At 36.9% G+C, this 15,358-nt stretch overlaps 1 protein-coding gene across 1 annotated transcript in view; it reads right to left on the reverse strand.

Annotated features, from left to right (window-relative positions):
* Positions 1-15,358, reverse strand: part of ArgRS (arginine--tRNA ligase-like protein) — a 72,210-nt gene that overhangs the window by 53,788 nt on the left and 3,064 nt on the right. The window contains exons 2-4 of the mRNA XM_083129583.1: positions 14,043-14,201; positions 10,027-10,215; positions 7,012-7,280 (exon numbers count right to left, since the gene is read on the reverse strand). Coding sequence (XP_082985709.1) covers positions 7,012-7,280; positions 10,027-10,215; positions 14,043-14,201 — 617 coding nt within the window. The remainder of the gene's footprint in view (positions 1-7,011; positions 7,281-10,026; positions 10,216-14,042; positions 14,202-15,358) is intronic.

Here is a 15,358-nt window from a genome sequence, read left to right on the forward strand (position 1 = left end):
GGAAACGACGAAAACACTAGTTGCTCTGAATCGTTATTAACGTACTTTCTCTAATTAAATAGCAACGAGTAGCCATACTGATTGCGCGATAATAATAACGCGAATGCATTTTTGCGGGGTTTGCCTGAATTAGTAATGTTTCCCAAGGCGTATGCGAGACACTCGAATTGCACCGTTGCGACTTTTTAAATGTTGAAATACTAATGATAACGTGGCTGGCACAAGTTAAAAATTAAAATACTGGCAGCATCAAATAGGAATAGGGAGTACAGTATTTCTTATTGTCAAAAGGAATGATATGTGGCAAAGCTGGGCCATTCATTGACAAATTGTAAATGTTTGAATTCTTGGCATGTTAAGTTTTAAAATGGCCAATTAACAGGGTTCCATTAGAACTCGTGCGTGTTCTAATACTTGTTAGAATTTTGTAACGTGCAAAAATTATGTATATATTATCGTCATGTCAAATGATAAATGAATGAATGACAGTAAGAGTTGTTAAATGTTGCAAGTGAGATGAATTCTTAAATGATACGTAAAAAAAACTAGATTTGTATGCGATAAGAATATTCTTCATGTTGTTGTTATTTGAGAAGTTAAGTGTTCTTGTTTCAAGATTGAATATAATAAATTTGTGACTCAAAACAATCTTCGAAATTTGCGTACTATTCTGTGCCACCCTTTTGCTCATAAAGTTCACATAAAGGAAAAAGGAGACGGAACAAAATTATTATTGGTAAGAAAAAACTAGTGACGAAGTATATGTAGTGATGTAGATTTATACATGTGTTTATATTGGATTATAGTACGTATTTTTTCTAAATTGCAGGATCTCTTAAGAATTGATCAAGCCTGATTGGGATTTTCCACGATATTTTGTGATCACATATTTTATATATAAATCCCCTTTTTTGATTGCGCGAATAGCGGGCAATAATCATTTTATTCTCCTTAAGTTCGCGCAAGTATAGTTATTGGTTCTCTTTTTCGAGACTGAGGCGGCAGCGCTAAACGCAGGCCATTACCCTCAACAATTCAAATTTGTAACTGTTGGTTGTAGCTTAAACTTAAGCGCGTACATTAAATTGATCCCGGACCTTCCCATGCTTTCCACGAGGCTATTTTGCCCCCTTTTTCCACGTACTCAACCAGCAGGTTACAATAGGTGGAAAACATCCCGGTTCTCCCCCACAGGGGATCGACCCCGGGTCTTTAGCATAGTAGTCAGATGCCCTAACGACTGAGCTCCATTATTACTCGCTCAACAAATGCCAATAGTGCGCACTTAGCTTGGTAATTCAAAACATATCTCGTGCGACAAATACGAAGATTTGGCTCCCGTGTGACGGTAGATACTCACTCGATCTCCTGTTAGAACCCTGCCACTTTGCTCTGTGATGCAAATGGTTTTGATAGAAGTTGAAAAAATCGTGGGAAATAAATGATTTAATGTGGCTGTCGGAATTATTCCATGTACGTATAACTCTATAGTTTACTCTTAGAGTAAAATGTTGGAAAACTTGCAGTTTCTACGTACACAAACATGGCCTAGAAAAGACAAGGATGTTGGATTGCATGGAATTTTTTGTTGTTTTAGATCGCTAAAAATGCCAACAATTCCTAGGGGCATGCATATTTCGTTTTTGATGAAAAAACGAAATTTGAAAAAACACATTGTGGTGTTAATGTTTCATGTTTTTGAAAGGTGTGAGATGCATTTTGTGACCATGTTTAGTCACGAAATAATGCGAAATGAACTGCAAAAAGCGAAATTAACTCTCAAACACGAAATCACAAAATTTAGGGTTTATTCACCGACGCGACACCTTCTGAGGTCTGAATTATCCTGAGAGTTATGCAATTCCCGGAAAATTGATTAAATCTGTTGTTAATATTAGAGAAGCAAAACTGGACTCCTTTACACAGAAATAAACTTAATACTCTGATAACTACATAAATGGGATATTAGAAGTGAAATGTTAATTCTGTGGAATAACTGTAGTTTTTAAATCAAATTTAGGATTATATTCACAATTTTAAAACCAAAATGTCTTTTTATATACCACTTTTCATCCAATTTTCACCGCTATAACACTGATATTTTATTTTATTTACCGCTTTTGAACCCGAAATTGACTCACTTTTTGTACCGAAATTTTGCTTTTTTATTTACCAAAAATATGTGGCTCTAACAATTCCCATTTTTTGCCAAGTTCGCATTATTTCGATATTTCGAACAGGCGAAAAATGTGTCCAGACATCACTGCACATTCTTGTCAATTCTTGAAGGAAGTGATTTGCTGTTATGATTGAATGGCTCAAGTACATATGATATTAAAATATTTACGTATTTATTATTAGTATTTTATTTCATAATATTGGACATTAACTTCACTCAGTGAGAGATTTAAGACCATCTCTCACGAGATTAAACAGACAGGACAGAGAGTGGCGTTAATTTCATTGCAATACTAGTGTTGCAGTAAATATGAGGTTGGGAGCATGCACTTGCCAAATTTTATAACGTTCACCAATGCAGATTTATGTTTCACTTTTTCGTGATAGTATTCAATATATCCCGTTTGGTTGGATTCTTCTTGATATCTAAGAATATTGCAATGTCATTCTAAACGTATGTTAACTTGTGGGAAACCAGGAATACGTTTGAGTTTGTGTTTTAAGTCCACTTTATGCACAGTAAGGCTAATCGGGACTGGACCTACAGTTTAAAGTGGGTTCCGAACCAATTGTGCCTCCACCGGGTATCGAACCCGGGACCCCTTGATTACAAGGCAATGACGCTACCACTGCACCATGGGGGAGGCCCACCAGCAATACGTTAGGATGATAAAAGAAAGCCTTCGTAAGCACTGCTACATTCATTAAGATGAAGTGAGCCAGAAGAGTAATAAAATTCCAGCAGCATATTTGCAGTATAAAGCTCTTCTTGTTTATGCGTGCGATTTTTGTTGGATGTTGCAGTCCATGCAACTTCTTTCGCATGTTGTAGTGAGATACTTTGTCGGGTGGCGATATTCGATAAAAATCGTATGTATCGATGGAACATATTTGTTTCCATGTTCCTTCAGTTTGCCTAACAAAATGCCTTACTACAACGTCCGACAACTATCGGACGGCGCCACCTGCTCTTATCCCCTCCATCTGTTGACAAGTCCCCTTACTACTCCCATACGGACAAGAAAAAATGATAATTCAATGCATTTTCCACGTAATATTTAGAGGCTTAACCTTTACTCCTCTGATGATACCATATGGTTGGTATAATCAGAGTCAGGTCGTACTGGCCTGATGATACCATATGATATCATGGTGCTGATTACGAAATGAATGTGCTTTTTGGACCTTCATACTCTTATGTTTGGGTGGAAACTCTGACACAGGTCTGGAGTAAGCCTGGGAATTTCATATTGATGACCAACCTCCCCCCTCTCCGCAACATATCCATGCCACATTTCCGAACAGTTTTTCACATTTTGGCTCATTATTCATGAAACATGTTTCAATCTCTTTGGAAACGTCCATTCTTTGAAGAGAATACTAAGGTTTGCGCTGTCTTTCCAAAATAGCGGGAGAAGAGGATGTAAACTCCAGATTTTTATGTTTTTTTTTCATTGAAATTCGGTGGTCGCCCCCCCAAACCCCCTTCCTCGGTTCGGTGTTCTGAGTTGTACACGGTTGTATGCTATGATGTTTTAGCTGCAAACCAAAACTTGTCCGAAGTAGATTGCTCCCATAGTACCCGAGTTATAACAATTTTCCTCCAAACATGCAAATTACCTATTTTTTGTAAAAAAAAATCACATTTTGGCATATTATTCAACTTGTATGGCACCAAAGAACATGAAACATGTTTCATTCTCTTGAGAAATGTCTATTCTTAGAAAAGAATACTAAAGTTCGCACCTTCTTCCCAAATAGCGGGAGAAGAGGGGGTAAACTCCAGATTTTAGTTTTTTATTGAAATTAGGTAGTCGCTCCCCCCCCCCCAAACCCCCCTTCCTCGGTTCGGTGTTCTGAATTGTACACGGTTGCATGCTATGATGTTTTATCTGCAAAAAAAAAACATGTCCGAAGTAGATTGCTCCCATAGTGGCCAAGTTATAACAATTTTCTTCCAAAAATGCACATTACCTATTTTTCGTAAAAAAAAAACAACAGTTTCACATTCTGGCTTATTATTCAACTTGTATGACACCCAAGAACATAAGACATGTTTCATCTCTTGAGAAATGTCCATTCTTTGAAAAGAATGTAGCAAACTCCAGATTTTTGTTTTTTCCATTGAAATTCGGGGGTCGCACCCCCCAAAACCCCCCTTCCTCGGTTCGGCGTTCTGAATTGTACACGGTTGCATGCTATGATGTTTTATCTGCAAAAAAAAACATCCGAAGTAGATTGCTCCGTTAGTGCCCGAGTTATAACAAATTTTCCTCCAAAAATGCAAATTACCTATTTTTCGTAAAAAATAATAATCATATTTTGGCTTATTATTCAACTTGTATGGCACCCACGAACATAAAACATGTTTCATTCTCTTGAGAAATGTCCATTCTTTGAAAAGAATACTAAAGTTCGCGTATTCTCCCCAAAATAGTGGGAGAAGAGGGAGCAAACTCCAGATTTTTGTTTTTTCCATTGAAATTCGGGGGACGTGCCCCCAAGCCCCCCTTCCTCGGTCCGTTGTTCTAAATTGTACACCGTTGCATGCGCTGATGTTTTAGCTGCAAAACAAAAGTTATCCGAAGTAGATTGCTCCCATAGTGTCCGAGTTATAACAATTTTCGTTAAAAGAGTGTTCGAAGTCAATGAAGACGAAATTCCCTGACATTTCCCTGACTTTTTTTGACACCTCAAATTCCCTGACTTTTCCCGGTTTTCCAGGTCTGTCGCCACCCTGCATGTAGTATGGTTCGCTTTGCCACATTTAAAAATAGGAATGATATTTGCTTTCTTCCATTGAGTGGGGAAGCAGCCTTCAGAGAAGCACCTATTGTATAACGTTGCAAGAAGAGTAGCTTGTGAGTGAGGTGTTATTTAAAGGAAAATAGTAGGAATATTGTCTGGACCAGATGCTCGGTGAAAAGACAAGGAGGTAAGGAAGTGTAATACTTCACCTGGTTCTGTAAAGACTGTAGATAGAGAGTGACAGCAGATAGATTTGATAGGAAGGTGAATTAAAACACAATGGGAAACATTTTTTTTTTTTTAATGTTTGACTGAATACTTCAGCTCTATGATTACCAACAGCTGAAATGCCATTGTGTGTTACTTCCAAAGGGATGTGTTTGGTCTGTCTCCGTGAATTTATCAATGTCCAGAATCTCTTCGGATTAGTAAGGAGTTTATTTGTGATTGTGTTTACTACATATTCTGTGTATTTCTGTTTCATAGGGTCTTTACTATGTTTAAGAAGTGCTTTGAAAGTGTTGTGTGTGTGGGGATTGGGGAAACTCTTCCACAGCTTCCATGCTCTCTTTTTGTTGTACAACAGATGCTGCAACTCCTTATCGAACCACAGGGGAAACTTTTTACATGTTATTGTTTTATGTGGCACATAGTCCTGAATTAGGACATGAATCACGTCCATAAACAGTTCAACAGCCTCGGTCATGGTCTCTTCGAAAAGTTACTAATGTTTGCCAAAATTCTCAGGTTGCTGATCAAATGTGACATGGTATTGAAAATGTCGGATTGTTTGCACAAAATCGTACAGTTAAGTGCAAGGGAATGTGCAAAACTAGAAAGTATGTAAGACTAAATGAACTGAACATGCTTCCAAAATTTTCTGGTAATCCAGAAAAGTGCAGTCCACGTAAATTTATTAAAAGTTTAACTTCATATCTGGACTTACTGCAAGTGCCAGATACACAATGACTGGAGTGTATTTCTAACTGCTTCCAGGGATCGGCAGAGGACTGGTATAATATACATGTTGACACTTTTGTGACATACCAAGACTATGTTAAGGATTTCTTACAGCACTATACGTCATACTCCTTGATGCAAGCTCAGCTTTCCGAAGTTATGGTAAGTAAGAGTGGCGTTAGTATGGAAGTTTTTGCAGTAGGCACTTACTGTACTTATTACAACTTAGTGAAACATCCTAACGATTCTGAAGCTATTGATATTTTCATTAACCAGTCGCCTACGTCTATCGCTCAGTCTGTAATAGCGGCAAGATTGGACAAGACGGATGATGTAATCGATCTATTGAAGGGATTAGATTTGGTAAATGTGAGATCTACTAAAAAGGTCAGGTTGCCTGATGGATAAAATGCTTTGAATTTGAAATCTGTAAATAATCCGAAGAATGGTGATTCTAATAATCATTTGAGAGTGCAGGCTGCTAACAAGCGAAGTGATATGTTTGTAGGTGATAATAAGTAATGTAATCGATACTCAGTGTCGCAGAATAATACTAACGTACAATCTATGCATGAGAATTCAAATTCATCCAGCAGTCGTACCACAAATAGGGAAAATTATATAGACATGCAGGAAATAATTTGAATTTTGAATTTGAATTTAAAATTTTGGGTGCGTCAGCACTAAAGCTATTTTGCACCCGTCACATTATACGGGGTCCAGCCCCTTATCGTTACACATAACAACTCTAATGTTGCATAACTAAAATCATAAAATATTAAAATCTTCTGACTTACGTTGAAGCCCCTTGCTGTCCGAGTTCACGCTCGACTATAGGTATACCTAGTTTTTACTGAAAATTCAGTCTGCTGTTCCGTTTCCAACTAACGAAGAGTGTCTTCTTGTAGTTTTAAAGAATTTCAATTTTTATGGTTTCATAGAATCTCAATTATTGAAAGAAAACATCTAATTGTAATAATTGAGGATTTGATGTTCTAGACCATTAATTTAGCATTTTTTAAAAACCCAATCTCTGGCACCATGCGCGACCATCGATGTAATTTTTCTCGCGTGACGCACGAAGGGTTAATTGTGTTATGTATTTACTCTAGCAACAAAAATTACCGAAGATGTCCAACATGCATTTCCTTGGCTATATTTGGCGACGAGAAGTCCACAACTATCGTCTTCTTTGTTTGGATCCTTGGCGGTCTCACTCCTTCCTTCAACAATGCCGCCAGCTGTTCTGTGCCAAATGACCGGCTCAGGAAAATATTAATGAAGCCTGGACCAGCAACTTCTATTTTCTCCAGCATTCTGTTCTCCGGCAGGCTGCTCACTATCTTGTTTGCAGCATCACGTGGTGAAATTTTAATCCCTTGGCTCTTAAGAATCTGCAATTAAATAAAATGGTTGTTTAGAAAAAAATTTACCTTTTCTATTTACAAAAATGAATCTCCAGGTTATCACTAGGACTTTGTATATTTGAAAGTTAAATTTCCTGCAATCTGTACATAATCAGGGTGTGAACTAACAGGAAGGGGGAGGACATTTGGGGATTTCCACCCCCATTCCACTCAAGATTCTTCACAACAATGGCATATTATCCTCCCTTTCAAGAATGATTATATTCTCTCCTGCCCAATCTTTTGACTATTGTGAAAATGACAGTGTGTGCAGAGATTATCATCAAGAAACTACAGCTCAGCTGATAAGAGATACCAGTGATATTGGTAGATGCAGATATTCATGGAAATTGTTTTATACACCTGACTGAGATTGATGGAAATTGCTGAAAATGGCATCCTCTTAAGCCAGCCTCACCTGGCAGTTAGGTACGTCTTCACTTCCCGATCGACTCCTAGCTTCCTTACTTAATGATCATATCACAGCTTTCTCTTATTCAGTTTCCAAAAGAATTAGAAACCATGTGTAAATCCATCGTTAATAATCAAAGAACTACCAATCAGAATTGAGAAGCACACTAGCCAGCTGAAGTAGGAAGAAGAAGAAGATAGGCAATAGATGTTCGACTGTTTATTGAAAGCAGCTTAAGAAGAAAAACATTCGACGAATACAACTATGTAAATGATTGAGGGGAACATTTTAATTGTTGAGTGAAGAGTCTACTAATTATTATTGTTTTAAATAAATAGTTTGTATGTCTACATTTCCTATTGTGATACACTTTACCGACGCGAATACAATTTTGAAGAAAACACTGAACAGTCACATATGTTGGCTGTAACTACTGTAACAAATAGACTGTGCTGTGTGTAGCACCACAGTAAATAAATCTGCTAGTGTTGTAATGATATATAAATTGTGAATTGTAATTAGTTCTTCATGGACTTCAAAGTAAATTTCACAATAAATATATTATGAGCAAGGAAGTGTCAATGAAATATAAATGTAATATGGTAACTTAATGTAAACAAACACAACAATTTTTCACTTTGAATGTTGTGAAGCTAATGTAATTTATTTGACTAGTTCGTATTGGGGAATATATTTCAAAACAGTACGGAGAAGGGTTTCATTAGAAGATTCAACTTCTATCGTAATGTACGGGTAAGGCAACCTTTATGCTAGTGTGTCCATAAAGTGATATCAACTTGAAATAACATATGTTATATACTCACATTCACATACATGTGTTGCATTTTTCAACAGTGCCAATGTTATTCTCTTACTGTTTTAAGAGAAAACATTAATTTCCTTTACCTGCAGCAGTTATTAGCATCTAAACTTGAGAAGTGGTATAGTGTACATTTTTAAAGATGTGATTATAAGGATCATGAGACCCCTTTTGCTGCCCTCGTGAACTGAAGACGCAAAAATCTTATGGTAGTTTCCACTAAGAGGTGAGTTGGGAAGTTCAAATGCACCTAACTGCCGTGTGAGACTGGCTTTACAATTGATGTATTTACTCACATGAACTTTATGATCCACTAATGCGATAATTCATTCATACTTTGGGAAATGAGAGATGCAATAGTAAATAAATACAGAGAACCTTAGTACTGGCTTTTCCGCGATGCTGTGATTCGTTGTTCTGCAACAAGCATGACAAAGCAACAGTGCAATCAGGCTAAACAAGGATGGTGGCAGTGGCCACTGAAATTAATAAAACAACAAAAACCAGCTTCGCATAAAAGTGAATACTAAGATTCTCTGTATCTACAATAATTAATATTAAAAATTCAATATATCTGGTAAAAGTGTGTTGCATTCAAGAAAATATATAATTGTTAAGTTTCTTGTTACTCAGATTTCCTGGTCAGAATGAGTGAAACGGTTGCAGAGAAAGTGACATTGTTGCTAAAAAATTAACGAAAACAACGAAATTTGATAAAAGTGAGAGAAAAAAATTGCAGAAAAGCTCATCTTCTTACTGAAATATTTATCAAGAAGGCTCGAAATCAGATCAAAATTCAGTGGGAACACTGAATTCACATGGTGTCATCATCTTCTCTTGTTATTTTCTATTGTTGGTACAGTCACGGACACTCCTGGGTTGTAACGATCCCATTGACATTCAATTGAATATCTACAATCCTGAAGTGCCTGCTACTGTACATTCCAATGTACAATGGCTAATGCTGTAAAAAATCCTTTCTTAAATTAATTAATTAATTAATCTCCGCCAAATGGCATGTTTAACAACATGTTTGTAACATTGATTTCTCACTTGGCTTGCCACTGTGAGAAACAAACATTAGCTCCGTTCCTAATTATTAGGACTAGGAAGTTGATGAAAAATATTTTTTCCCCTGGACCTTAAGGCGAGGAGATACAGTTACGCACCATGTGTGCCTTTATTTGAATATCATCGGAATGGGCAATGCTACTGAAGAAAAATGTGGGGGTACAAGAGAGTATGAATTTCTCCACATGCGGCATATGTCAGTGAGTGTAACGTGGCACGCACATGTAGTTACACAACATGGCACTGCGGTATTAAACCACCAAACAATGGGTTTTATCAAATTAAACTACTCTCTTTACAGATATACGCAGAAAACATTTTTTTAAATTTTAAGGTTTTTCTACAGGTCAATTTTTTTAAAAGATTTTTTTGAAGTCATCAACTTCTGAGCCCTACTAATTACAATCTCAAATGAATTTCGATTTACTCACTTGGCAGATGGGCATTGCAGAATTGCACTGGTAATCACCGAACTTTGGACTGGTCGAAGGTAATACTGGGACAGGTGCTTCAGGGACATCTGGAAAAGCTCTCTGGACAGCTTCTGAGAAAATAGCAGCCAGGATTTCTTGAATGTTTTGCATTCCACCTGAGTTTTTGGCTTCCTCAACACCAACAGCCTACAAAGGAGATACTATTTTGTAAAGATCATGTTATTTGTAAAACAAATATATGCAAATATCGAAGATACATACTTTTTCTTCCATGCGAAAGGTTCTTCACAAAAACAGGATAGTGTTACCACATGTCTTGACATACACAAATGTACTACATATAAATCTTAGTGAAAAACTGGGCACATTCATGGCTGGCTTCAGTGGCGTATCATAAAGGGCATGCTGTACACACTTTTTTTAAAACATGTATATTACGGAATGGGGGATAGCATTATACGTATTCAATAGTTGACGATTTGTACATTAACATTAAATTGCTAAATTTATCCTTAGTCCACACACTTGTTCTATCAACACCAAAAAATAGACAAGCCCAACCTCTCTGTAACATCACATCCTGCTAAACAACTAGTTTTCTTGTATTGCGCAGTTTGAAAATGTCTTGCACTCTGTTTCTTATCTTTATGATTACTACACAGGCTGGTTAAAGAAGGGCAAGGTCTACCATTTTCAACTATTGTTTGTTTTTCCGAGAAAGAGCGAAAGTTGAATGTTTTTTAATTAGCTCCTGTATCACACCCTCTGTTTCATTTTCAGTCATTTTTTTTTTTAAATATTTCGGGAAAATACTGCATTAAGTCATGTGGAACTTTGAAAGAGGCCCAGAAATAAAAACAAACCAAACTTTAAACTAAATGTGCATTGCACTGTACCTCCAAGGAGAAAAATTAATCGCTGCCACTGCTCTTTGTTTAACGAACAAACAAGCACATTCTTCTCTGTAGCTGTTACCTCACCGCATGCAGTCAACACAATATTGAGGCATTGTGAGGGGAGGGAAGAAGCACGTGAGCAGAGCTTGCCCACGTTACAATCTTCCTTCGCTGATGCGGTCCATCAGACATCTTGCTCTGCGACAACATTAATGAGCATTTCTACATTCTAATTTCTTCATATAAGAGAAGTATTTATTTTACACAAGAGCGCTCAACTAAGCTTATATTACATTTCTTGGATCTGAAGTGAAACAAAGTAATAATTCTTTTCCCACAATTGACGCATGCACCCAGAAGATGCCTCTGGATGTTGGTAGAGTAAAGGCTATGTTTGTTATTTTTAGAGAGATCTGAAAATAACTGAAGATTCATGAGATTGCTAATATTTTTTTGTTTTCTATAATGTTCTTGTGTCTCTATTTCAGATGAATAATAATAGAAACAAGCACACTTCATACATTGCTCTAAAACTACTGATTTTGTTCATTTTTCATTGCTGAAAAAAGTAACATTTCACATGCACTTATGCTTTACTTCTTACTACTGAAACCTTGTTAAATCCTCCATACAATTTTGATGACATGAAAATCAGACAACTCTTCTCAAGTTACATGTAAAATGATATATGATTTATTTACCAATAGGAATGTTATAAATTTATCTTACAATTCACACAAATATTACAAAGTTTATTAAATGGAAGGTACCGTCGACCCTCCGCACCCCCGTGATAAGGTGATGATTTTTGTGTCATTTATGAAGATTATGTTCTATACAAACAATTTGTGTTGTTTTTAGCTTTAAGAGATGTATTATAGTGGAGTAATGAATGTTTTTGGATGGGGCTATTTATGACGTCATTTTGATCGTTGCCATCTGCATGTGATATGAAGGAACATGTTGTTACGTTGTTTGTGTTTTGTAACTTGGAGCCATGTAGGAAATATCGGAGATTGAAGGTTGGCAATCCTGGTGTTATGTCAGGGAGCGCGAGATGTACTGCAGATGATGTTTCGGTAGACGAGGAATGCCTACGAGGTTAGGTAGCATTAGCATAAATACAATGACAAATTATTATTTAGGCTAAGAGTACTAAACCCAGCTAGCCTAACCTAACAACGTAGGTCCCGTGACATCAGAACACAAGGCTGCTAAAGTGTTGTGCAATAAGTGAGACCATCATGTGACATGGTACTGCCCCGGATCTTCTTTGGAAGGTGGGCGTGCATTTTTAGTGTGGTAAGTGCTATCAATGAAAATGTGTGATGTGTCTGCCAATTGACATATTTTGCCTCTGCAACCATGTAGCAGAAAGTGCATTGTTTTAAGGTTAGTACTTTTTAAAATTATATATTTTTGTTTGCATTGGAAATAGTTGTTAGGTTAGGAGGGCCAGGCTTGCCCACAATAGTGATTTCACGTTGGTTTCTTAGTACTTTAAAAAATTATGTATTCTCCTTCGTATTGGATATGGTTAGGTTAGGAGGGCCATATTTGGTATTGATAGTGATTTTGCATTTTTGTTATACCAGGAATGTTAGTTTTGCTGCTGTTTGGGAATTTTTTTACGGGAAAAATGAGTGAAAGTAGTCCGGCATAGGAGTTTCTAGTGTTTACCCTGGTTATACTTTACGATCAAATATCTCAGTTAGTTGTGGTTTCCTAACACTGGAACCACTTTTATATTATGTAAAATGTTGAAATCTGTCAATTAAAAAAAAATCTGCGTAATTCTCGAGGGGGTACAGTGGGTCGAGGGCCCAAATGGAATAGGATTTCAAAGATTAAAGAGCAGGAATATGTAACAATAACTTGGAAGTAACTTTAAACAATATTATATGTTCATAAGAGTGCAACTGGTAACACCCAATAGTTACCACTGTGTAAAATAAAACTTCTAGTAATGGTAATTGCCCCTATATGCAAATCATGAAATAGTAGCATGTCACATTTATCGTATTTTAAGTGGTCACTAGCAGTAGGTAAAAAGAATTGCAATCATATTAAGTAAGGTACACGTAGTTGACTGGTGCTTTAGTGCATAAACCACTGGAAGTATCAAAAAATAATAAATGCAAATATAATTTACAAACCTGGAAAGTATATAATCCCATATGCAATATTGGGTTCCAAAGGTTCTACCAAACTTGGTTTGCTAGGGTGAAACAAATGGTATAATTCATACAGGCATACCACCAGTAAAAAAAAACAGACTGCATACAGGGTATTTGCCCTGTCTACTTCGCTGCACTTTTTGACTCTCTCTACACTCGCACATTGGATCCACTGTGACACACCATCTCATTTACTTCATTAATAAAGCAGCAGATAGGCATTTGTGAGAATGAGTTAGTGAGTGAGAGTGTGTGTGTGTGTGTGTGTGTGTGTGTGTGTGTGTGTGAGAGAGAGAGAGAGAGAGAGAGAGAGAGAGAGAGAGAGAGAGAGAGAGAGAGAGAGAGAGAGAGAACACCTCCTTTCTTTTTCTTTCTCTCTCTCTCCGCAGAAAGAGAGAGAGTTTTCTTTCCTTCTCTCTCTCTGATCTTTCTTTCTCTATCTCTCTCTGAGAGAGAGAGAGAGAGAGAGTGAGGGAAAGAAGAAGAGGAGGGAAGAAGAAGGACAGAGAGAGAGAGAGAGAGAGAGAGAGAGGAAGGAAAAAGATCCCTCCCTCTCTCTCCTGCGAGAGAAAGAGAGGGGAGAGAATTCTCTCTTTCCCCAGATAGAGAGATAGATAGAGAGAGAGAGAGAGAGAAAGATGGGATAAGAGGAGAGAAGAAGGAAGAAGAAGAAGAAGAGAGAGAGAGAGAATCTTCTAAACTTGAACACCGCTATTCGTGTACTTGGTTCAACATCATTTCCTTGCACAAGCCTGACACCAGGTTACATCTGCACTACACCTAGTGTCAAAAAGTGCAGTGAACTAGACGGACCATTATCACATATTTACCAATTTTTATAAGCCAGAGTGTACGAGAAGGAAAGGTAGACGGAACTGAATCTTTACACACACAAAACAAAAATAAAAGAAATTAGAAGCTCTTTCATGAACTTTCTTACCTTTTTCAATATTGTCAGACGATATTTCAGCTTGCTATTTTCCGTAATCAATGCTTCTAACTCAGGTGGTAGACCATTTTCAATCTCCTCACTGCACGTACTGTTGGATTTCTCCCTTAGTTTTTTAATTTCTTCAGTTAAGTATCTGATTTCTTGTTCCTGTGAAAGTAATTCAATTTTCAGTTCAGTAACAAAAAATCCAACTGTATTTTTGTGGTTGGGTCATAATTTTGTTTCAGGTTCGCATAATGCTCAGAGGCTAATCAGGATGGGACCTACAGTTTAAAGCGAAATCTAAACTACCATTCAATATGCCTCCATAGGGAATTGAACTTGAACCTGAGACCCCTTGATTACAATGCCCAAATCTGAAAGTGCAAGCACATTACTACAGAAATTAAATTACAGCTAATATGTTATTCACACAGGAAATACTACCGGTGAGGGGGGAAGTTGTGTGTGACAAAGCGTACCTCCTAAAAAATTGTTTTGAATTTATTGTACCAATAGATTTTGATGAATTATGTGACACAATATTTGTTTCACGATGCAAAAAATACAAATAAACAAGATACTTGGTCCCAAATTGTGGCATGTGTAAAGAAAATCCCCCAAGAGTACATCAATTACATCAAGAGTACAACATTTTAAGTGTGTTGAATTGAAATTACATCAACTGGGACTGGACCTATAGTATAAAGTGGGATCTGCACCACCATATGCCTCCACTGGGTATGGAGCTCACGACACTTGGATTACAAGGTGACGAGTTACAATTATGTCATCAGGAGGCCCAAAAAGCTAACAAGACAACATTAAAGTGGCATAGTGTAGGTAGTCAGGTTTAACTGTTATTTTAGTTATAAAATGTTTCCGGCAACTAGTTAATTACCTCATGAATAATGTCCCTACTCACCATTTAACAAAAAAAAGGTTATTTTCTGTTCAAGTGAATTTTTGTTTTGTTTATGATAAATTAGGTCAAAACTAATATGTATGTGGTATTGCTACCTTCATGTAATTATTTTTCTGATAATGGTGGTCAATTATATGAAATGTATTGGCTAACATGAATTAAGCATAGGAAAATTCATGATAAGATAAAACTGTGCAACCTAGTATTCTAAAATCTGTTTTGCTTTTGTTTTGGAGGGTGGCAGTATGTAAGGATGGCATCTTCCCGTCGTCGTAAGCATGATACAGACATATTTTGCTATGTGTGTGGCATCTCCCTTAGTTCAAAGGCACTAAAACATAGGATTAAGGAGGGTAACAACTTCTGCGCAGCATTCAAATCAACACATTTTTAGAGACCT

Source organism: Lepisma saccharinum, chromosome 10 (genome assembly GCF_977018435.1).
Source record: "Lepisma saccharinum chromosome 10, izLepSacc3.1, whole genome shotgun sequence".
NCBI lineage: Eukaryota > Metazoa > Arthropoda > Insecta > Zygentoma > Lepismatidae > Lepisma > Lepisma saccharinum.